The sequence below is a fragment of the Cygnus olor genome, chromosome 6, assembly GCF_009769625.2.
Source record: "Cygnus olor isolate bCygOlo1 chromosome 6, bCygOlo1.pri.v2, whole genome shotgun sequence".
Taxonomy (NCBI): Eukaryota; Metazoa; Chordata; class Aves; order Anseriformes; family Anatidae; genus Cygnus; species Cygnus olor.
In genome coordinates, this window is record NC_049174.1 from 36,522,157 (window position 1) to 36,547,156 (window position 25,000).

Here is a 25,000-nt window from a genome sequence, read left to right on the forward strand (position 1 = left end):
CTCCCCGCCTCGCCCGACCGTGGGGCGCTCCAGAGACACCGCACCCCAGCCGCCCCGCTCAGTCTGCTTCGTAAAGAAAGCTCAGTTGCAGGAACAAACAACAAAGCCCCCCATTTATGTTACAACTCAGACTTCGGATGCTTTTGATTGTAGTAATTTTACTCAAGCAGCTCAGGATAATAAAGAAAATGACTCAGAGAACATCAATGGAAAACTGGCAGCTCTAGCGAGCAGCTGACACCCATGAAAATGTTCGAAAAATATCCCTATTTATAAATAATTCTGCTGACAGCATCATGTACGCGCCGTGTTTCTTCCCCCGGTGCAGAGGAGATTGGCGCGCAGAGAAGACCTTTGTTTCTCCAGGTTTCAGATGGGCACGCTCCGTATGAAAGGCAGGAAGCCCACATCCTATCTTTGTGCCCCGGCGGCCGGTGCCACGGGATCGATCATTCCCACGACCGGCAGCAGGTCGGCGAGCAGGGGAGAGGGAAAACCACTGCGGACAAGGCACGGGCTCGCCGTGCCCCGGGGCACTGCAGCCTTCCCTCCTGAGTCCCTGGGCTGGGGGAAGAAGCCCCCTCTGTCCACCACATGGACCGACAAACATCTTCCCCCCTTGCCGTGAGCAAACACAAATATATACATCTGCCACGGGAGCAGAAGGGTTTCTAAATAAAATGTTGTCAGCCACTCACTGAGTGCTAAAGTAGTGTTAAGCTGCAGAAAACAGTATTTCCTTTGGCATTTCAGGCAGTTTCGAACCAATGTTTGAAACTCAAAACCAGTGCCAAGCCTAAACACATCTGGTTGATCCCAGGCCACAAATAGCACAGGAATGCCTTCAACACCTTCCAGAACTGCCATACAGAAAGCTTAATTCCAAAATAGAGCTGACAAAAAATACTTGTCAGCATGATGCCACACGACAAAACTCAGCAAAGCATGATGCAACCGTGAGATATCCAGACATAACATATGGTGCAAGATTGGAATTAGGGAGGACCAATCACCAAACTTAGATTGCAGAAGGCAAAAAATAAACTCAAACATTGGTACGTTCAGCCAGATCTTTATTTTCGAAATGTCAGATTGTAAGCTTGGTGTCACTCAGCTTCGTACCCGGCAGCGGTGCAACTCTGCAAGCAGGTACAATGCCAACTGGTCACTACGTTATGTTTTGCGCTGTTTTTACACCTATAAAAATGCCGGTATTTGATGCTGGAGATGCAGAGCCCTGCTTTGCACGTCTTACTGCTAGAGCCGATCACTAGAAACTTGGTAGTGAAGTGGCCTGACTCCTCACGCATATTTATCATACTTAGCTAGCGTGGCATGTGACCAGGACAGGAATAAACTTCGCACAGGAGCCCTCCCATCCTGTCAGTCGGACAAGTGGGGTATTTTCCTAAATCTCAAAGAAGGCAGTGCAGGGAGAGAAAGAGAGACAGGAACCACGACGAGACGTTTGGCCAGGGGAGCACATTTCCAGCCACGCAAGAGGCGGGGCGGCGGTGAAGCGCGGTGGATAGCAGGCAAGGAACCCCCAGCCAGGAGCTGGGGAGGCAGGAGATCGTCGCAGGCACTGACGGAAATCCAGCTGGAAGCAGCCAAATGTTCCAAGCCCGCTGAAGGGGCTCGACTTCCAGGAAAACTCCTCTACGGGTCTGATCCGCCTGCTCGCCCTTCGCAGTCGCTGCCGGGACTCGAGAGCAGAGACAGTCAGGCAGAACGTAATTTCACCTCCAGAGCGAAGTTGCGAGGAGTGAATAGCAGGGAATATGCTAATTTTTTGCCCGATCTAGTCACAGCTACCCTCGAGTCCCACTGTGAAAGTTCACATTTAATAAGGTGTGATTAACGAATGCTCAAGGAAGCCAAAAACTGCGTGCTATGAAATGAAGGGGAGATCTGGCAGGAAGGAAAATACAGGAGAAACCGCAGAAAGAATAACCCAAGTGACAGGGAAAGTAGCGGATGCCTGGAGATCGGAACCGCATTTCTTTTATGCCAGTTCCTTGCATTTGCACACGTACAGGTTTTCTTGGGTTTTGCTTCTTTTTCAGTAAAATCGAAAAGTCAAGCTCTGTGTATTGAGTTATTGAAGTATTGCTTTTGTGATCTGTTTCCCAAACAGGCATTTCTGCCAATTTTACCTGCTGGCCAAAGGGAAGCTCTGGGCTTTGAGCTGCACACGACCAGGAGCCAGGAGCCAGGAGGCGGCTGCCTTGTGACTCTGCACCACCTTTGTCACGGCGGGGAAATCCCAGCCTGAGCTCAGGAGATGTTAGCACCATCCAGTCAGTTACTCAAATTAGCCTAAAATCCCAAAGCAGTCTTGACCTAAGTGCTCGCCAAACCCCGGCGCTGCCAGCGGAAAGCCCAGCGGGGTGCTCCACGTACGGGGGCTGCATCCCTGCCCCTCCTCAGCTCTCCTCCCGAGCCCACTTGGGGAACATGCTACGTACGGTCCTTCTGCCAGTGTCGTGACACTCAGCAAGTGCTGCTAATTTGGGTCTTTTGTTTCTTGTAGACCTGTGGTTTGGTTCTGCACCTTTTTTCACGTCCTTCTCCTCACTGACCCGCTGCCCACGCTGTCCCAGTCCCTACCGCTGACTTACTTTTCCCTAAAATCCACAGGCTGATGCCTTGCCATGTTCCAGTTCCCCACAGCGCTGCTCCTTCTCCGTTACTGCACATTTCCTAACCTGCTGACTCATCCCTCACCCTCCTCGCCCCACACTTCAGGCTTTGCTCCATCCAGCCCAGCGCATTTCCTTCCCTCGAACCAAAGCCATCTCAGCTGCTTCACGTCCCACTGCCCGTGCCGTGCTCACCCCACCTGCCCGCTTCCCTCACCTTCACACGTGGCCGCACCTCCTGCTCCTGCTACCTCGCTGCTCCTGGCCAGCACAGAGGTAGCCTGCCAGGGAATCATCCATATTTTATAAATTAATTTAGAAACAAGGAGATTAAAATACCTCGTATTTTCATATTCATTTGTATTACTACTAAAAAGGCTCTATTTAGTCTCCCGTACCCATATTAAGGACTTTCTAGTCTTGATCTGAGGGAACGTGACAGCCTGAGCAAAGTTCTTTGCTCAGACACCACACACCATACCTTAGCGGTGCTCAGCATGCAGCTGTTACAACACTAATTGAAACAGGTTTTTAAATGGATCGGGTTTCCCAACATTTGCAGAGGAATTTTTTTTTCCCCGTGTGCAAAACACGGTATTTTATCCACTCAGAAGAAGTGCCTAATCCCTACAATGCATTAGTAGGCCGTAAAATAAAGCTGCGGCGAGGTGTTTTACGCCGAGGATGGGGAGAGGTCTGCGGCTGGAGGTGGACGGGAAGAAGTCCACCTCTGTAGGTACTCCGCAAGAGCGCTGTCGTGGAGTATCATAGCATCGGTGGAGCAGAGATGGGTCAAAAGGAAGCAGATTTGATCATCCTACCCTCAAGGTTTCAGCCAGTGCCACCTGAGATGACCTGTGTCATCCACAGGGGATGGAGCTAGCAGAGCGTTACCCGAGGCAGCTCGTGGAGGGCTCGTGAAACACGCCGGTGTCGTCGGGTGGATGATGCCTGACGCGCACACCACGTCTCGCAGGGAAACTAGGTGATAAATCTCTCACAAATATCTGAAGGAAATGTTTGGACTTTTTACCATCCGCAATGAGGTTCCCACAGGGGCTCATGCTCAATTTACGGAGGGGGAAATTATAACTAATCTGTTTCCAAAGTCTCTAAAATTACATTCTTCTTAAAGAAAAAAAAAAATCTCTAGCAGCAAGTATCTCTCAATCTTCCTGAGCTAAAAGTATGTGACTGAAAGGCTACACGTTTCCCATTTGCAGTGGTATAAAAGTCATACGACATCAGATCATAAGCTGTCACCGGCCGTAGACTAAATATCACCAATCCTTTGCCCGAAGCACAGGGGTCTTTCTTCTGCGGGAGGGGGGCAAATAGAAATCTCACTCTTTGGAGGCAAGGAGGAAACATTTTTGTGACAGCTTGTTTTTATTTTTTAAAGGCGGTGCTTTGAAGCTGCTTGGGGCTTTGGATGTTAGATGTGGTCCCAATGGAGGTGGATTAGCGGCCAGAGCACAGCGAAGCGGTCAAAGGTGCAAGATAAATGCAATTTATATATAATTGCTCAAGCTGCACCTGTTCTGTTTTGAATAGGAGACCTTGTCTACACAAGCACTGAATATATCCCTTTTTTTTTTCTTTATTTGAGTATAAAATGGGGAATTCTAAACTTGCATCAGAGTAAAGCAAGAAAAAATAACCTTTAAATACCATGTAAATTTTTTATGAATCAAGCTCTAAATAAAGAAAACTCCTGAGCTGGGAATTCAAAATACTGGCCAGAGAGAGCTGATTTGCTACCAGGCTCAAGAACAATATTTAGTTTACAGAATCAATCTGGAAATAAAACTAGTGCTTGCATCAGCATGAAAGCTACAAAAATAAAAAAGAGGTCTTAATAAAATATACAGTGGAAAAGGAAAGGATGAAAGCACCAGCACAGCTACGAGGCCCTCAGCAGCCCACACAAGTAATAAAATAGAATATGATGTAATATAGAACAACAATGAAAGGATTTAAAATTTCTAGGTAGGATTCTGAAAAACCGTTTCCAGGTTTTGTTGTGGAGCAGGCAGGCTGCGAGTTCCCTTGCGAAGCTCCGACAAAGCCTTCGCTGGGGTGCAGCGGGCAGGGCCGTGGCGCCGCAGGACAGATGCCAGCCTTCGGCTTACCCCCGAATCAGCCCAGCCAAAGGGCTCCTGTCTCCTCTCCAGAAGCCAGGGTGTTTCTGCACACCCAGGTGCTGCTGTCTGCTCTCCTGCTCACCCACCACGACAGCCTTCCCTGCTTATTACCTGCAAGGCAAAGATCTCCTGCTCACCAAACGGCGCCAGTGCTGTGCCAGGAAGGGAACCGTCTTCTTCACCTGCAGCAAGCAAAGTGCCTTGCGCTCTGCGCCGAGCAGCCTGCGCAAGTCTGAGGTTACACACGCGTGGATGAAGCGGCATGTGCACAACTGATTTCAGCGTGTCCAGTGCTAGGATGGGTTCGTGAGACGCCCCGGGAAAATAATTCGAGCAGTGATCTCCTGGGCTGCCCACCGTGCTCTGCACCCTAGTTACAGCAGTGCGTCGTCTCGTTCTAGCAAGACAGGATCTTGCGAGTCTCAAACTCTAAAACGGATGCGTAACTTCTCTTTAAATTAAAGGGCGTCCCAAAATTAACTGGGCAGAATTTGGTCCTGCAGCAAGCACCGGCCTCTACGCTAAATTGCAAATCAAGCAGAACCGGTACAATTCCCTCACTGCAGTACCACAATAAATCTTCCTTCTCCACGTGAAGTTAGAAGCTGTTGCAGAATACCGCTAATCCTGCATAAATTACAAACTACGGATTACAAAATTCAGACTCTTTTTTTCCCGAGAGAAGGCAGGCACAGTGTACAGGGGTGATCACAGAGAGCTCCTTGCTCTGTGGCCACATGGTCCCGTCAAAAACTCTTGGGTTGACAGAAAGCACTGGTCAAACCCTTACCCTTCTTTTTGCTCTGGCAGGGAAACTCAGCTCTACCACAGCACAGCACCTACAACATTCCCGTTTACTCCTTTACAAGAGCTGGTTAGCACATAATGAAGGCAGCTGATGTAGGTTTACATGTCACTATTTCTTTTCGCTCCAAAGAACCTCTCTGAAGTAAATCTTATGGGGCTGCAAAGCAGGAATGTGGACTTCTCCATCTAACTCCCTTAACCCACAGCAGTGGTTGCAAGAAGTATGTGGACCATAAAAAGCGGTGACAAAAAAAAATCTAATTGCTCAAATGTCAGACAAAAAAAGATCTAAAAAAGCATACAGATTTTTAACATGGGAAAAAGGACATCATTATAAACAACACCCACTACTTGTGCTTTTCCAGGAAAGACAGGAAGTGCTCCGATTCCTCCTAAAATATTTTTTAATGAAGTAATAACGGACCACGATCAGCTGGTCAGAAAGCAGCAGGACGCTCAGAAGAAAAGCTTTTTCACCTTTTTAAGTTCCAAAAAGTTGACTGAAAGATCTGGGCCTCCTCTTGCACCGACCCCAAAAGCAGAAGATGATATCACTTTCAGTTTGTTTCCTTCCATTGAATGCAGATTGGCGCGTTATTAATGCAATCGCAAGCTTTTTCCAAAACTATCAAATGAATTTGAAATCCACTTAAGATTCACGCTAAACCTTTAGCAAAAGTCCCAGTACCGTGTGCTCCCTGAAGGCTGTGAATGAGTTATGGAGGCTAGCCCAGCCAAGGTCTTCAGAGCTCCCAACCACCTCCATCTAACGTTAGCATGATGTGTGGGGCCTCAAGAAAGGCAAATGCGTCCTTAATAATACTTCACACTTTATATAGCAGGTTCCATCGGAGGATTTCAGCCTGCATGAATTAAGACTTACAACACCCCGGAGAGGTAGGCTGGTATCATTTCCCTCTATTTCAAAGAGAGACGAAGGTGAGAGAAAAATGAAGCAATTTGCTCAAATTCACAGAGGAAGTCTGTGGCAAGGCAGGCAAGAAGTCAGATCTCTCAGCCTCAGCGCCTGTGCCTTTGCCACAAGCCCATCCTTCCTGCCTCTAAATGCCACACGAGAGCTCGATGATGTACTGTAGCTCTAGCGCATTAAATGTGACACCATATACACGTTCTGGATCATAAGGCTGAGTCCCATAAAATTGACGGACATACATTCAAGAAGCCAAGAGGGGCAGAAAGAAGAGAGGGAAGAGTTCCCGCGTCGTAGCTGTGTGATGTTTTTCGAGGCGGTAGGTTCCCGTGCTTCTTAAGGACCAGAACATATTTTTGCTTTTACAAATGCAGTTTATTTTGCAAATCAAGGTGATTGCACACATTTCAGCTTGTCAAATTTTCAGCCTTTCAACCATATGTCTGTCGACCTTATGGACTACCAACTTTATGGGATTCAACCATATGTCCAGATCCCAATATATATGAAGGCCAGTTCTAACATAAGAGCTTTACGGTAGTAGTGTAGTAAACCATAATGTTTGCAGATGGCTGTAATAAAATCATTCAGGAGAGGAAAGGTGCAGGGACGTAAAGCCTTCAAAGCTTCTTCTACAGAATAAACAATTTGATCTGAATAATGTAGTGGGAAGCACATTCCACCAATGAACTAGCTGATCTAGTCCAAAATGTTGCTTTTAATTTTCTTTCCTAATCCCACGTGTATTTTAACTTCCTTTTTTATTTTCCTGTGTGGGATTAGCTTAAAATTTGGAAGAAAAGTATAAGAAGGAAAAATAACAAAGTAAAGAATTTTTTAAAGGCACAGTCCACTTCTGAATTGTAAATTTTTCATATGTGAAATGCCAAATGGTTATGCGCCGCCTGAAAGATGTATTAATAGAGAGGTATAGGGTTTTTACTGTCACATGGTGAGACTGAAGGATGATGTGACTTGCTTCATTTCCTGAAGCAGGACTCAGCTTTCAAAGTTAAGGAAAGTTTCCTCCTGAGTAAGCTTTTTCTAACTCTAGGAAGTTGAGTTTGGTTTATGTACTGCTGCACAATAATCCACGTGATAATTCACATTCCCTTTGTACAGCATAACTTGATATCTCTATTATTTGGGGAGCTCTGGTCCTGTTTTCCCCTAGCTGAAACACGCTGAGCCGATGCGTCTCCCTTGGAGAGCTCTCCACCCCCGGGCTCATTCCTGTCCCGGCTGACAGCGGGGAAGGGAGCAGTGTCTGCAGTGAGAACCACGGCCAGCACAGGTGCGATGGTGGGTCTTTCTCAAACCAAAATATTTTCTAAGCTGACAATCCGCAGTGAGCCTTGGCAAGTTTCCTTTAACTAGACAAAATCAGTTCCTACTTGGGAAGGACAGAAACCTTCCCCGAGCATTAACTGAGAAGTGAAAAAACGAAATGCAACCTGCCTCTGCTGCTGGCATGCCAAATCACAGCAAGAGCAACCTCTGCGATCTGTTTGCTTTCAGATAGCTCAGCCGGAGCGAGTTCTCGCGCCGCTAATGTCAGTGGAAATTTTCTATTGGATTAAATGGCCCAGGGTCTGATAGTGTCTAAGAAACAAGAAATACGCTGTCACTCTTCCTTCCCCTGCCAGACTTGTGTTGACCAAGATGTACTTTTTTTTTCTGAGTATTAGGGCCTGCCTGATATGAAGTGTGAATGTGTGAGACCTCGCCCTGAGAGATGCTGAGCACCGCGATGGCCGCTGCATTCACACCTGGCAAGATTCACCCCCAAGTCTGTGGGGCCTTTTTTTGTTTTTAAATTTTTTGTGAGCTGAAAGGACGTCAGAACAGAACCAAATAATCCAACAATCCCTCACTAAGAAAAATAAAATAAAAAGTTGAACACATCTAGCCTGTTGAAAGGCTCAGCATATGCCAACCTTTACGTCCCATGAGTGCAGACATTAAATGCAGTGAGGAGCATATGTAACACGCAGCGCAGCCGTACCTGTGTGCTCGTATTTGTGTCGCAGCAGGGAACTGCTCTTCTGGAATGTCTTGTCACATAAGTCACACGCGTACATGCCGCTTTCCGTCTTCTTGATCTTCTTTCGGGACAGACAGGAGTCGGAGTCTGTCATGTCGTCGAGGCCGGACATGTAGTCTGGGGTTCCATCAAGCAATTCTCCCTGCAAGAGAACCACCCGTCAGTGACACCCACGTCCACAGCCGCACCTTCGTGTGCAGGAAACACCCAGCGAAACCTAAAATAATGCCCGGGGTTACTCATGGCCTCTCCTCGCTTAGGACCCTATCACGGCAATGAAACTATGGCTGATGGAAGCTGTGGGCATAATAAGGAGCCTCGAACGCCTCCGTCTTGAACCAGCTTCAAAAACTTTCAGTCTTTGAGCACTCATCAATAGTATGATTAACATAAGCAAAGAGTATTTGTCATGTAGGTACTCAATATTTTCAGAGAGAGGAAAATGCAAAGTGGAGGCTCTTTGTGGACAATAAAATAGTATTTTACAGGGGGAAGTGTAAGCAACAGCTGAGAGATCATTCCTTTCAAAACATTGAAACTTGGATATATTCTGTATCTGTAGAAAGGTTTTAATTGAATTTTATATTTAGGTACAAATGTTATTATTATGCAATCCATTTAAATGTATGTCTCCTGACTAAAGGCCTCAAGCTATATTTTTATATTTAATTTTGTAATTTGAAATAGGGAATATTAATAACACTTTTTATCAATGTTCTATCTATGTTAAAACAGCCTTCAGCATTAAGCAATAATGAATGTGGATCAGTAAATTATTAAATTTCTTGATATTTATTTTGTCTTGATCCAAAGAGAGTGCAAACTTGCATGATAACATACATTTCCATTTGCTATCACACAGTTCAGTTTTCTTAGACTAGGTTTGCACTAATTAATATTAGAGAAGATTAAATAGGCTTAAATACATTTACAAAGAGGGCAGATGTACTGTAAATTGGAATAGTGGAACAGCTGTTATGGAGGTGCAGTGCTATTTATGCTCCTATTGTGCAAAGAGGGATTACAGTCTGTAATGTAAAACCATACCTGATTTTCACATTTGAAACAATAAAACATTTACTAGTCAGTAAAATTACTAATAGACTATAATAGGACATAGGGGAACATGCACAAATGTAAAAAAAAAATATTAATCTATAATCAGTTAATCTCATTTAACTAAATTCTGTACATTATATCCGAATACACCCAGCAAAAAGCTATAAAAGTAGGCGACTTTCTGTAGAGCAGCTCTTTGCTACAGGCATGCAGGCAGCAAAATCCTGTACAATTCATGTATGGTCTCAGGGACTACCTGAGAAAAGAAGTGAAGGTTGTATCCAGGCAAGATGTGTTGACCCATGTTAGGTGTCCACAGAAAGACTTCGTTTGTAATTAAGGGTCCTAGCTGCTACCTCTCCAATTTCACTTAATCTCTGTTGGTTTTTTTTTGTTTGTTTTGTTGTTGTCGTTGTTTTTTTCCTGAAGCTTCTCCAGATGACTAGCAGGGATTTGAGGACTGGTAGTCTGGGAACAGCGATGGGTGGGCTGAAGGAAGGGGCTGTGCTGAAGCAACATGTCAACGTGTCTCATGCCCCCCGACATTCACGAGTAGACAGAAAGCCTTTCCTGTGCACAGTGGGTGAGCCATCCCCCCAAAAAAACATGGAGTAGGAAACTTTCAAGACTTTCAATGGGCTACGGCTGTTAGGAGGCCAAACAGGCCTCTGCTTAGAGGGCTATGGCTTTCTGTCCAGATGTGGGGGTGATGCCCAAAGTTTCCTGCAGTTCCTTTTCTCCATTTTCCCCATGGGTTACGCTCACTGTGAGGGAAGCCCTGCAGAGGCTGATTTCCCTCAAGAGTTTTTTCTTTTTATCTGCAGGATGGGATTTTTCATGGACAGAATTATTTAGACACGACTGCAATAAGGAACAACTGACCTCTTAACAGAATAAAGACATAAGCATTACGTCTACTCAAAGGTATTGATACTGCTTCTGAAACCAAGTGAAGGTCTGGTAATTTCAATTTCTCTTCCTACCCCACAGCATTTTCACAAGTTCAGACTAAAATAAACTTGCTTCTTTTGTTGGAAATCATTAATATAACCTTGGGCTTTTTCTTCCGTAGCAGGACATATCACAAAGTACTAAATTCTATCCTTTCAAAAGAAATCGGTCACAACAATTTACCTGAAATCCTTGTTTCCGCTGGTACTTTCTCCTTTGCTGCATATCAGCAAAAGTAGCTGCTCCAGTTGGGTAAGTATAGGCCATATGTGGTAGGAAGCTCATCTGATCTAGTCCTGGGTATGGTCGCAGCCCAGGAATACTGGTCTGGACTGGTGGCATAAAAGTGGCTGGGGGAAATGCGCTTTGCGGTGGAAGTGTTGTGTATAAAGGTTTGGCACTAAATGGGTTCATACCAAATACTGGGTTAGTGCTTTTATCCAGATTATTTGGATTAGAAAACTCCTTCTTGATAAAAGTCAAGTTCAGTGGCTCATCTGAGTTTTCAGATGATGAAGAAACACTATTGTGTTCTAAATTTACACTATTAGATTTCGTTTTGTTCTTTGTGGCTATAATACTTTTGGGTTCCTTCATTTGTTTTGGTAAAGACAAGTCCAAAGGCTCAGCCTGAAGTTCCTCAGAAGAGAAACTGTTTGGAGTGTAAGAACTACTGTGGGAGTTTTTAGAAGATGTGGAAGAAAGATTTAAAGGAGAAGGAGTATTGCTCCTAGAGTGGTCCAATTTATCAACTGGTTTAATATTGGTAAAATGAGGAGGTTTTGTTAGCCTGAGAGGAGTATCACAATTAGTAACACTGTTATGGAGTTCAGCGATAGATGGTGAAGTTATAGAGTCCACAGGCTTTATTGGAGATCTGGCTGACAAAGAGTCTTTAGTGGGAGCGTTGTTGGTGGCAGCCAGCACCACCTTGGCACTGGTCCTTTCCAGTGATGGTGACCTGGAACTTGAATACTGGTAGACTTTTCTTTGTTCAAACCATTCCTTCACAAATTCCTGAGGAAGGCCAACAGCAATGGAAATTTTCAGTAGTTCATCAGAGTTGGGTTCCATATTCATAGCATAATATGCTTTAAGTACAGACATGTGGTCCTTGTATGGGTTGATGGGGCTAGTCATTCCTTTCTCAGAAAGTACTGATGACAGCAAGAGGGTTTGCTTATCAAACACTCCAGGTTTGTTGGGAACCATGTTCTCGTGCGGCTGAAGGACTGCCTTGATTTCTTCGTTCATTTTACACAGGTAACGCTCATGCTGATGCAACGGAATGGGACCAGGAAAGCTTTCTTTACAGAACTGGCATGAAAATGGAGTGGATACGTTATGGTTCTCTATCATCTTATCTTCAGTTACCAGGTCTATTAGGGTTCGCAGCTTCTCTTTTTTAATGTTATTGAGCTGCCTCCTCGAGTCTGTGGTTAAGCTCTGGAGGCAAGCTTTGGCTTCATTGACTTTCTCTAATGTATAGTCAATAATACTTTTAGTGGCACCATTATGACTTACTACTGGAAGACCCACGGGGGGAATATTGGGGGAGGTAACTCCTTGTTCCTCTGCTTGAGAGCATGAATCCTTCATATGATAAACCTTCAACTTGGAGATCTCTTCAGCCTTGCAGTCCATTTTCTGCCTGGAAACCGTGTTGTCCACAATCTGTAGGACCTTCTGCACCTCACTTAAATTACTGCCTACTGCAGGAAACCCAAGCAATGGTGCTTCCATCCCTACACCTAAGTGCTGCATTGGACTTTGAGCAGAAGTGTGAACTCCTAAGGGGCTGGTTGCTCCAAGTCCACCATTCAAAAAAGGACTAGTTGTTGCACTAAACCCATGTGAGGCCATAAGAACCTTATATTCATTGAAATCTAGTGGTTCTGTTTTAATTTTCAGTAGGCCTGTTTGTTCAGACATACTAAGTGGTTTGCCATTCTCCAGCTTGTTTCTCAGCTGTGTAATGGCTGAATTAGTAGGAGAGGAAGATACAGAATTAGGAGAAGAACCCGTCTTGATATTGTTTCTCATTCTGCCATTTACAGAGATTAAGCCAATACACTTCTTGCTGCTGATGTGCGAACTGTAGGAGCCAGAATGGGAGAAACGTTTCTTGCAGTTTGGACACTCATATGGTTTTTCACCTAAAATGATAATTAAAACCAAATGTTATTATCATTGTTGCTATGATGATTGCAAGTGATCACATTTGATATCAAACTGATCATCTAGGTATCCACTAATTAATAGTGAGGAGAATGTCAGTCCCGTGAATATGGCCATGTACCACCACTGCTTTACCCTCCTCTTTCTACAGGTTTTGAGGTCAGTTTGGACCCACAGTCTCCAGCCTGGCAATAGCCACCAAGGTGTGAGCTTGGCTACTGACCAACTATTGCAGTGACAAGTAAGTACCCTGTGACTAAGACAGTCAAATCAAATCCAGACTGTTGGAATTTGATGTGTTTATTCCTTTTTTTTTTTTTTCTTTCAGAAACCAATTGAGTTGCACTGAAAATGAGCGTGTTATGAGAAACTGAGTCCTGATGTTTACATGGGCACGTAGTGATAGGACAAGGGGGAATGGTTTTAAACTAAAAGTGGGGAGATTTAGATTAGAGGTTGGGAGGATATTCTTCACTCAGAGGGTGGCGAGGCACTGGAACAGGTTGCCCAAAGAAGCTGTGAATGCCTCATCCCTGAAGGTGTTCAAGGCCAGGATGGATGGGGCTTTGGGCCCCATCTGAGAGTATCCTCCTTATCTAAGAATATTTCTGGGGTCTTTTTGGTATGAAAAACATACTGGACTCTTCAAGATCCAACTGAACAGAAATGAGTGAATGGTTCTGAACTCAACCCGACGAATAAACAATCTGTATTATTTACAAAAAGCTTTACTATTTCCAAATCTTTCAGCAAGACCCTGGTATTAACAGCATGATAAATGAGGTTGACTCAGATATCACTTATGAAATACCTTGGTAGCTCCAAGAAGCCAGACGCAGAACTGTGTAAATTTTAAGCAGTCTTTAAAACTCAGCTAATTAAACAAAATGCAAATGAGCACACCAGCACCTCCGCTACTCACCACTGTGAATTCGCAGGTGTTCCTTCAGATGGTGTTTATATTTGAAGGCCTTGCCACACTCAGTGCATTTGAACTTGCGATTGCCTGCTCCTTGGGTCAGCATTTGGTGCTGGGAGAAAAAAAGACACTGACGTGAATTTTATGCAAGAGAAACCATGAATTTCAAGCTTAAAAACAAAAACAAAATTAATGTGGCTCTGAATTTATCAAGCAGACCAAAAGGTCTTCATGTACATTTATTTGTCTCATCAGTGTTGCAATAAAAATCAAAATGTTGGCAGTAAACCGAAACAAATGAGAAAGTACTTTCACATGAGCATTCGATATTTGCTTTAGAATTATTTCCTAAGTCTCTCATCAGAAATGTGTTGCTTTAAGGTATCTTACGATGAGAGAAACTGTTTTATAAGAAGATTTGTGGCTGTTAATATTCCTAGCAGATCCTGAACATGTGGGGCTCCACTTGTTTAAAAATTCTGTTTACTGCGTGTGTAGAAAAGACAGAAACACTGCCGTTAGTGGCATTTCGTGTAAGATTTAATTCATTATCGAGCAGAAGAGGCTGTGTCTTCAGCGTGAGCTGCTGCTGGATTTTTTTTTTTAAACCACAGACCAGCAGGACAGACTTCAGCTACCTTCCATGCCATGCTGTCCCCAGCGCTGTTTGGAGGGGCAAGAGAGGTTGGAAAGTTAAGAGCAGCATAAAGACATAATCAAAGGCAGCTGACCTTTTTGCAACATGCAAGAAAAGCCTGGCAACTTTGAATTTGGAGGGGAAAAATAATAATAATAATGATAATAATGCAGCCATCCGCTCTGGATGCTCAAGGTAGGAGGTCAGCCTTTTGCAGGCAGCGACGACACAAAAGCCTATTGCAGGAGAAGGAGGGGGGGAAAGGGGAGAAAGAAAAAAAAAAAAAAAAAAAAAAGGCAGCGCCGAAACGGTATGACAACTGCGAGGGTGTGCTGCCTCTTCCCACATTCCTGGCGAGACAGATGGTGTTACATGGGACACAGGGAGGTTTGTTCAAACAGCAGCAACCTTCAAAGATCAAGCAGAGCCCAGCCCGCCGCGCGCCATTGAGGGACCCGCGCTCATATGTTGCTGAGTTGCATAAACAAACAGCAACAGCTGTTTTGTCTCCCCCCATCGCCCTCCGAGGACTACTATAAACTTTAGTTGTGCCACTGTTAATATGATACAATCATTTTAATTTACTAATTGTAAATGCCATGAGCAAATGAGGGGACTTTTCAACACCAAAGCTACCATTCATAATGCGCCAGCACAAGCACGCTCTCGCATGTGAAATTTCAGGCAGTTACGCTGGATAAATATTGAGGCTTTTTTTTTTTTTTTTTCCCCGGTGTTTTTAATGATATGAAGCAAAAGGAGGGGAAAAAAAAAAAAAAAAAGAAAGAAAAAAAAAAGAAAAAACCTTACAGTAGATTGTAAGAAAAAATACATATGTGAAAATGTGTTTGTCTACCAGAAATGCCACGGAAAGGAAAGAATACAAGAAACTGCTCCACAATCATTTATATTGATTTGAGATCAAGCAAAAGATACGGTTCTCTTAAAAATGCTAATTGCAAAATCGCGTGATGAGAAGATGCGTGTTTGCCTAACTGAATTTACCTTGCACTGAAAAAAAACCTACCAAGAGAAATACAGCTGATTATGATTTGCAGTTTTTTAAGAAAAATAAATATGGCATAAAGCCTTTATAATTTGACACAATGCACACACGTCTATTTATTTAAGTTTTAAACACGCCATTTGAGTTTCCATTACAACCCTCCATAATACTGGTTTTCTGAAGTAATTCTCTAGCGAGGACAGGAGTACTTTTTCCTATGGCACGCAGAGTTTTGTGGCACAGGTCTACTGCCAGCCTGTTCAGGAGCACTAAGGAAGCTCAGTCACCTGTTTGAGACACAGCATTTCCTTAAATGCAGCCCTGATATAATATTACATGCATCACATCGAGGAAAAACTGCTTTGATTTATTGCAGATATGCTGCTGGGATACACAAACGATAGCGCATGCATGTATTAGTGGCACAATCACAAATGATAGCCTATGTGTACAGGAGGAAGAGTTATTCTAAAAATGTGCAATTATATTTAATGAACGATTATACCAAATACGTATAATTTTGTGTGATTGAAAAGGTTACTCAAAAAGTAATGAAAAAATATTGGTGGATCTTTTAGTATGTCTTTGAGCTCCTATTTGCAAAACTGCAAAGTAAAACTAGGTGAAAAATGGAATTAAAATTGCTGAGATGTTTAATAATGTATAATTAAAATGCTACAGTTTCATTCACTTTTTGAGGAACATAAAAACGAAACTAAAGTCAAGTTAAAGTGCAAATAAAATTTCTAAATTAGAAATTAACACACTCATTCGATCGTGAACATAAGACTATTAAATCATATTAGAAGAGACCATCAAAAAATCATTTAGACCTCAATTAAAGCTATTACCATTAAAAGATCTGCATCTTCAAAATGCCATGAAAAATTAATAATGATTGCCAATCAAAGCAATATCGTTTCTCTAAGGGGTTATTACAGAAAGAAATCACTTAAAGCCAGCCCCCCACCTGATCTGTCCCTGGCTTGTGTGTCACCATATGCCGCTCGAGCTGGGTGCGGTAGGCAAACGTGTAGCTACAGAGAGGGCACGAGAAGTTCTCCTCGTTCTTCTCGTGGCGGTACTTGATGTGCTCCTTGAGGGACGTCAGGCGCTTGTAGCCCCGGTCGCAGTAGGGGCAGGTCAGCAGTTGGGCGAAGGCATCTGGAGTTCCAGGTGGCAGGTCTGCGCCCCGGGACGGGGGGAGAGAGGCAGGCCAAAAGGTCAGCGAGGCAATGGCAGCTAATGGGCTTACTGCCCGGGCTGGTATGAGAGGAATCGCTGCAATCTGCCGCCCGACGGGGATGGCGCTTCCAACCGGCCGCCAACCGCACGGGCCCCGTGTGCGCCCCAGCACCCGCCACGGACCCCGCGCAGAAATGGGCACCCGACCCCACTCCTCGTGTGGCTGAGGAGCTGAGGGATGCTGTTCTCCGTCACCTGCCCATCCGCATCCCGGCTCCGGCTCAGTGTGCTATGTACGCCATTGACCAAATCCTTCTTAGGGACGGTTTTCCAATTATTTATCAAGGAATCGTAGAACCGTTGGCCGGAAACACCCTATTTTTTACCCCGTATTTTTTTGCGTTAAAACTTGATACTTCCCAAACTCACACCCAGAGTGGCAGCCGTCCTCCCCTTTAAAGTAAGCTCTAAATCAAGCTCTTCAGTTCATCCGCAAAATAATACAAATTTGCTGACTAAAACATCACAATACACTAAAATTACAGCCCCAATCTTTGCTCATGAAATTCCATGCCGCTGCAGCTGTTCTTCAATTTTTAAGGTAAACACCCAGGCATGTAGTGCATTTATAATTGCAACAGCTGCAAGAGGTCAGGATACTGGCTAAAAATGAATTACAGCCTCACCGTTTTCTTCTTGCCCATTGGCCTCTGGAGTGCCAAGGCGAGACAATTCCTCGGGGGCTTCGGGGTAAATAATGGCTGTGTCACTGCGCTGCAGGTACTCTGCTATGCTGACTGCATGCCCATCTCCTTCCTCCAGTTTCCTTTTGGCAAAATATTCCTCAAAGTCCGACGTGCAATTTGCATTCTTAACTAAAACGAGAGAAGAGGAAAAGAAGGGGGTTTGAGTACATCCTGCCCGAGAGCACCAGCTGGCGAGCTGAGCTGGCGCGCATGCTGGAGCTGCAAGGCTGGGGCTGGGGCTGGATCCTTGCTCTCATCGGTCTTGCTCCAGCTCCCAGTAAAATTAATGCTGGTTTTCTACCGGCTGGGATGGGAGTAAGGCTAGGTGGTTAAATTATCAGGAACACGGCCTGTATGGGGCAGCAAGAGAAGTTTATGAGGTCTTGGCAATGCAGGTAATACTTCATCTAGGGAACCTCTTGGGGTTCCTGGGGGACCCACAGCTCTCAGCATGAACACAGCATGACTAACAGGGCTGAGCTCAGCTGCCCCCAAATCCTCCCAACCCTAAAGCACAGCCTTGAAACAGCTCCATGCAACGGAGACAGTATTTGCAGGTGGTAAAGACCACAACCACTCATCCTCCGTGAGAGGTCCTGCCTCCACCTGCACGCTCCTGGTGAGCACGCCAAGAGAGCAGCTCCTGTGAAAACTCGCAACGTCTTCCTTGTTTTTTTTTTCTCCTTAGAAAATTAGTCTCCGGGCAATTTACAGTGGAAGAATAGGTTGTTTTAAAAAATGTATTGCTTCATAGATTTTCACAAACAGAACCACATGTTTTAGACCAGAACTGAGATACTGAGCCTAAAACCACTTTTACAGTCTGTACAAGAGTTTTCCTTCTTTTCCTCAAATGTAAACCAAATTTTTTATTGTCCGTGCAATGTCCATGAAACATAATATATTCCCAACCAAAAAACATCCTGTTACTAAAAATATGCTTTTATCCTCCATGTATGAACACTGCATACAGGAAAGATCTTAAAAACTCTGTGACACTATAGACAAATATTACTATAATTACACTAGAAAATAAAATAAATGATCATTTTCTTTTTTTTTAATTATTATTTTATTTTATTTATTTATTTTATTAACAAGTCTTGGAAGACAGTTGGTGGCAGGGAATTTAAGATACTTGTTTTTAACTGACCGTAAATGAAAAGAATGGCTTATGATTGATTACATTTTTAATGTATTTCTCCTTAGGTGAAATAAGAAAATGAGGCAAAGCTATAAACTATTCTACAGTTCATGTAAAAGTAAAATATTAAATGTCTTGACTCTGCCCTTGCTTATGCCAGAGAGCAATATAGAGTAAGTTCATGGAAATCAAAGGAGGTTCTATGAAAAAGGAAAGCAGAATCAGGCCCTAGAGAGTTACACTGGTTTGTAACCACTGGAAGTGGGACAACAAACAGCCCCTTAGTGTTTGGAAATGAGTAATGCTTTGCCTCAGTTTCCTACAAAAATGCAAGGTGATAGTTGCTGTCAAAGTGAGATGTGGCCTCTGACTGTGGCAAGAGTGGAAATCTGAAAGAGCCTGATTTGAAGTGCTGATCTTGCTGTCATTGATAAAAGCAGATTATCAGCTGATATTCAGATATTCAGCTATGCAAACCTCATCCCTTTAGCCGATAAGATCAAATCCTCTGGCTGAGACAAATATGCCCTATTTGTCATATGGGCAGAGCAGCTTCTCAAATACTCGGCAGTATTTCAGTGACAGCGACCAAATGGCGTAGTTCATGGGACTGCATTTGCGGAAGGAAACTTCTGTTCCTATCGCAGGGGTTTTATAGGGAATCAGTACAACAACCAGTTCTCCTCTCTTGGTCCTTCTGTAATCATTTTGATTAGCATGAGAAATGGTATCTTTTTTTTTTTTTTTTTTTTTTTTTTTTTTTTTTTTTTTTTTTTTTTTTTTTGCCAAGAAACTTCTAGAGAAGGGGGGTGCATGTACAGCGAACAGGACCTCCCTTGCCTCCATTTTGTTGCTGTGAGAAACATAACAAAATGGTGGTCGCTGAAGTGCACCTCAGGCACAAGAGTGTCAGACTGTGTTTTTAACTTTGATTTTATCAGAAAAAAAAAAAAAAAAAAAAAAAAAAGCAGAGGTATTACTCTTTAAGTCAAAACCCCCACTTTTTACTCCCTTACTACACCTAGATCCCTTACTATACCTTACAATTGGTGTAAGACCACCTGGCCTAATGCTGCCCCATCTCTGCTCCTTCTCTTGGTTCAGCACTAATCCAAGGAAAACGAGTTTATTTCTTGCCCAGTTCAGGCCATGACCAGCAAATGCCACCTGTGAAGAGTGGAAGAGAGCTGTCCTCCAGAGAAGAGATATGGGAGCAGGAAGGGGAAAGGGTGGGAAGAACTTGCCCTGGTCCCATCCTGCAGGCAGGCTGCATGGTCTTGGAGCTTGTGACAATGTTTACAAGGTAGGAATTCAAGGCCTGAGCTGATATTGGGAACTTCAGCCCTGAACTCGACCCCAACTCAAATCGGAAGGTTCTCCTTTCCCAGTCCCCTAGTCTTTCTGGAGTCTGCTGTGATATTACTGGCCTTGGCTTCCTAATTCTCTGCGTTATTTAGCTCCTATGTCTGCATGCAACCCAGGAGCTAAAACAAATGTTTATGTCTACGTTATAACCCCCCCAAAACATGGGGATTTAGTGGAAAAGTTGACAGATCCTTAACTGAAACAATACAACCAGTGCTGCAGCATTGCAGATTAGCATAAATAGCAAAAGGTGACCATGTGTGTCTGGTGTCTCACAAGCTACGCTGCTGACAATTCAGACATCACTGGAAGCTCACCCAGTGTTACTCAAAAGGCTCATCTGATAACCATTAGGTCTCTCTCTCAAATTCTGGGGGAAAGGCTTACTTCCCCCCAAGCCCTAATTTGTTTTCCATGCATAAAGTCATGTTCCCAGATTCTTCGTGGACTGACACTGCACACACATTGCACATCCCCTCCTGTGAGTCAAGAATTTCAGCAAGATCTGCACTGGGTGACCTCACCCAATAAGTCTTTTTTTAATTAATTATTGGAGCCTGGAGAGCAGAACTGTTTTCAGCTCCAGAGGCTGATGTGGCCATGTCACATAAAAATAAAACACATTAAGGAAAGCTATCTTTGTAGGTATTTAGGACCTTTCAAGATAAAGTAAGAGAGAGGTTCAAGGAGCTTGGGAGACCAGTTATTTTGTGTGGGAACTCGTCCTGCGAGATGGTGATAGCTGCCCTTAATCGCAAACAAAGCTAATAAAACCACAGCCTTCATTAGCCAGGAAGTGAGAGGCCCCCATTGGTACACACAGATTACAGTCTGAAAACGGCCTGTCCTCCAACCTGCCAAGTTTTACTTCTGTTTTCCTCCCCCCAAGGGTTTTTCTTCCCTTCTTTAAATTATATTAAGAAATCTTTATTCAAAGCTTGTCAGATGTTAGTAATCGAAACTGGGAATTTCTTTGTCTTTGTTTACAGTGAATTTGTCAATCTATTTTCTGCAAACATCCCAGCTGCAATAACCACAACAGGTACAGTAAAATAAGCCATAGGAATTTATCCATCCACATTTTAAAAATGGCTTAGACCAAACATCATTTTGTCAAGTAATCATTTCAGAAATCCCCAGAAATATTTACAAATTAATTCAGCAGGACCAAGACTAGCATTTTCACTCTAATGGTCACTTTTGCTTTTTCACTGTAAAGCCTCTGCAGCTCATTATAAAAATGCAGCTGATTAATGTATGGATAACAAGATTTCTTTTTTAAGTACCTCTAGGAAGTGGCCATCCTGACAATAGCAGAATAATTTAATAATGGAGGCTTTTATTTTAGCTTTTTTTTCCTCTCTGTTAATGACATTCTGCAATGAATTTGATACTAAAAATACACTACAGTTGTTGCATGCACCTTCAGCAACTTTGTGGTTGGATGTCTGTGAATGAGACTGAAATTTTATTCTCTATTTCTGTGTTCAACCCAGGTTGTGAAGCACCACGAGATAATGTGCTCCAGTGTTAGTGTTCCAGTTTCAGGAGGGAGAAGGCCGTTGTATTAAACAAGAGTGACCACCCTAGACCATCCAGGAGGGCTTGTGTTAATCTGAAGGAAGCCCCAAATGGCTTTCCTGGACACCAGGAGGTCCTGGACATCAGAACCTCAAATAATTTATTAAACATGTGTGTCTAATCCCCTTAGTTCCTGCAGGGAAAAATTGGGGACAGGCACTCAAGACAGGCCCAGAGCCCGTGGTGAGGCTGAAGAAGAAAACTTTGAGCATTTCCCAGACTAGTCAGGAAGGATTTCCAACAGCTCTTCCCTTCCCTCCTCCAGTGTTGGCTGGGGCACCTCCCCAGGAAGTCTGGGGAGTTTTACCCCATTGCATGCTCTGCAGGAAGGATGCTGCAGCTCCTAACAGTCACCTGGCATCTCTCGCTCAAAGTGAAAAGACTGGCAAAGATACTTGGTTTTTCAGATGATGTAGTATGACTAAACAATCAGGCATCACTCTGAAGAAACTCTGGAGACTGCAGACGTTACAGAAATATGTCCAACCCAAGATACCCCGACACCTCTCTCCACTAAAATAGGTGTCTCTGAATGCGTCTGTGATAAAAGATTTGAATTGAGCACTAGCAGAGCATTAGACAACTCTTTATGGTTATTTGAGCAAGCTGCTCATTGCAGCAATCAGCAATTTGAGTAAAGAGAAGTCTGGGACTTTTGCAGAGGACATTTGGGGTAGGTCTGCTTCTGCTGGATGCAACGTCCAGAGGAACTTTTACGTATTAAATGCGGAGCACCTAGAGTGCTCCCAGAAACACGAGTTTGCAGTGCACCAAGCCAGGTAGGGGGAACCCTTCTCCTTCCCCCCCAGAAGTTTTGTTTCAGACAAGGCAGGACAACCCTTGGCCCTGGACCTGATGAAGGGCTGTGCAGCAGGGCTGTGGCCCCGGCCGGATGCCGTGAGGCCAAAGTCGAACATGCAGAAGAGACCATCAGATACTGGAAGGGAAGGGGCTAAGAGGACACAAAGTTTTCCCCCTTGAGCAGACCACATCGCAAGTATGAAAGAGTCAAGGCCTGTTATGGTAAGGAAAATATGTGCAAAGGAAGTCACACGGCCTGATAGGGGACCTCAGAGGCTCTGGTAATGGTAATTCAGATAACCATCAAGTCTTATTTCTGAACCAGACATCTCTTAAAGTCCTGTTTCTCCAAGTGCTAAGAACAATTTGTCACTTTATTAACATCCCTTGGAAAAAAATACCTATTAAAATACGTGTGTATCCAGTTCTGTTCGGCAACATCGTTAAGTATGTATGCATTGATAAGCTGTGCCTCGGTGCCACTCTCCTTTCATGCATAATAAGTCTAATGGATGAAAAAAACAGCGACATGGTTTTACTTTCCTATTATTTTCCCCCTCAAGAATTATAAAGTAAATTTCTCATGTTACTTAATAAGAACATTGGGGTTTTATGTGGGTGTTAGCAACATTAGGAAAGTGTGAGTAATAAAATCCTTGCAATACTTAGGTACCACATTTTACAGTAATATTTCTAGAGGACATTACCTATGAACTGAACCTCATAATGGAATGAATAGAAATGGACTTATACTAGAAAACACTCTACTTTTAACCTTGTAGACCAGGCCTATCTGCAACATCTTAAACTGCAACTCAGACAAAATGCAAAAGAAACGTTGGGTGATGTATGGAATTCAGCCATGCTGAGGATAGAGGAGGGCCTTGTGGCCTTAGGAAAAAACATGGTAAACCCCTGAATTCATTTGGATTAAAAAATAGTAACAGAAACCTTTTGCTGTTTTGCTCAGCTACAGAAAAAAAAGAGATGGCTCAGAGATGATGCCTGCTAAATATCTCTGTCCCCTTTCTTGTTCCACAAAATGTATTGATTTCTAAGAAGAGAGGAAAGAAAGAGATGTGGAAAGTGGAAAAAAAAAAGAAAGAAAAAAAGAAAAACAGATTAGCCAGAAACATAATAATCTCATAAATATGCATTTAAATAGTGTGTGTCTGTGTATCTATGTAAGGGGTTTATGCGTGTCTTTCTGAAAAGATGTTTCCGTCTCTGAAGTAGCTTACTCTGTGCACCATGCGAATCTGGGGTTGCCAGGAAGAGTGCACCCCATCCTCATTATCAAGCTCTTTGTACAGTCTCTCTCATTAAAAGACTCCTGTATCCTGGTCCAGCTACTTTAAACCATACTGTATTTGCCCTCGCTGGGAAAACATCTCCTCATGCTGCTGCAAACTATTAGCTTACAAGGATGCAGTTAAAACGTGTTATGGGCTGAAACGTTGCAGGGCATGGGAGGGGTAGCAAGGGCTCTCACCGAGCCAGTGTTTCACTCTACTGTTGAGATCAAATTGCAAAAAAAATAAATTAAAAGTAAGAGAAGTATGTAAACGTTTCCCAGTTGTTAAACTGCAAACAAGAATAATTGTTTTGTCACTTCTTCTCTTCATGCACAGCTAATTCTAAATGATACAGAATAAAAGTGACGTTCAGATAACCCAACACCTTACCTGTACCATTGTTTCCAGTGGTCTGAATTGCGGCTTCAGGCCCCATAGTGTCATAATCTTCCTTCATTTCTTCTGTGAAATAAGCATGCACACTTTTAGCATTTGCACATTCTGGAACTGCTCACAAAGCTAGCAAGCACATTGCAGGAACGGGGAAGATTTGTCTGAAGGAAGCAGAGAAAAGGGCTGTTGTGGCCCTCTATACAATGGCTTTGTTCTGGCAACTGAATGCATTCAGCAGTGCTGGACGGACAAGAACTTATTTACTTTAAACATTACAGCAAGTGGTGGAAAACAGAACTATTTGTTCGGAGTAAATGAAGGGCTTTTCCCAATATCAAATCGAATAAGCACCCCGGTGATAAAAAAGGGATTTTTTTTTCATATTTAAAAGAAATAATCAGTTAACAGACACTGAAAGATCTGTACCTGGAAGAAACAGCAAATACAAAAGGAAGACAGAAGATCTTATATCTCTCTTTCTATCTATCGCCACACAGATCTTTTGAGTTGTCATCGTCATTTTAACCTCATTCGACGTGAAGCATTTATTAATATCAAGTGGCACAGAAATGTAACAAATTTTCAACTGTGGGCAGCTCCTGTCTGCCCATACAATTTGTTTGCATCTTCTGTGCACTCTCTGTGCACTGACAAAGTCTGCCTTTATGGCCATAAATTGGGTTAATTCACATGCAAATGAGCACGATATGTGTAGAATTATTTGCTACATATTTATCATGGATCAGTTTAGTTTCTGTGAAACTGAGGGGTTCAGAGTATGTTTAAAATTGCAGTTATAAGAGGCTGGATGCAGCTCCGTCACTGCTTATTTTCATAGATGTTTCAGCCTGCCTTGAAGTGCCTGTCAAACTTGGTTTCTTGCTGCTAATTTGTTAGTTCATGTGCAACAGGTATTCACACATACAGCTCGGTCAAGATTTAACCTTCCAAAGGATTTTCACAGGCAGAAATAAATATACAGAACTTTCCTTTCTCGCCTTTTCAACTTCTCCCAAATGCCATCCTTTCGCTATTTGAAGACATGCACAAACTTTTTTTTTTTTTTTTTTGTTAAGTGAAAGCATTGAGTATTTGAGATTTAAGTGAAGAATCTGCTGGTGTCTTCCATTTAGCTGTGCTTGTAAGAAATAAAATGCCAAAAGGCCCCCAGA

At 43.4% G+C, this 25,000-nt stretch overlaps 1 protein-coding gene across 10 annotated transcripts in view; it reads right to left on the reverse strand.

Annotated features, from left to right (window-relative positions):
• The window catches only part of ZEB2 (zinc finger E-box binding homeobox 2), a 112,385-nt gene that overhangs the window by 2,063 nt on the left and 85,322 nt on the right, over window positions 1–25,000 (reverse strand). For 6 of the 10 annotated variants that reach the window (XM_040560681.1, XM_040560686.1, XM_040560685.1 and 3 more), the window contains 6 exons: window positions 23,826–23,897; window positions 17,190–17,378; window positions 16,289–16,503; window positions 13,679–13,787; window positions 10,762–12,734; window positions 8,530–8,710 (listed from right to left, as the gene is read on the reverse strand). In XM_040560681.1, coding sequence (XP_040416615.1) covers window positions 8,530–8,710; window positions 10,762–12,734; window positions 13,679–13,787; window positions 16,289–16,503; window positions 17,190–17,378; window positions 23,826–23,897 — 2,739 coding nt within the window. The remainder of the gene's footprint in view (window positions 1–8,529; window positions 8,711–10,761; window positions 12,735–13,678; window positions 13,788–16,288; window positions 16,504–17,189; window positions 17,379–23,825; window positions 23,898–25,000) is intronic. The other 4 variants (XM_040560688.1, XM_040560687.1, XM_040560682.1 and 1 more) reach the window with 1 other exon arrangement.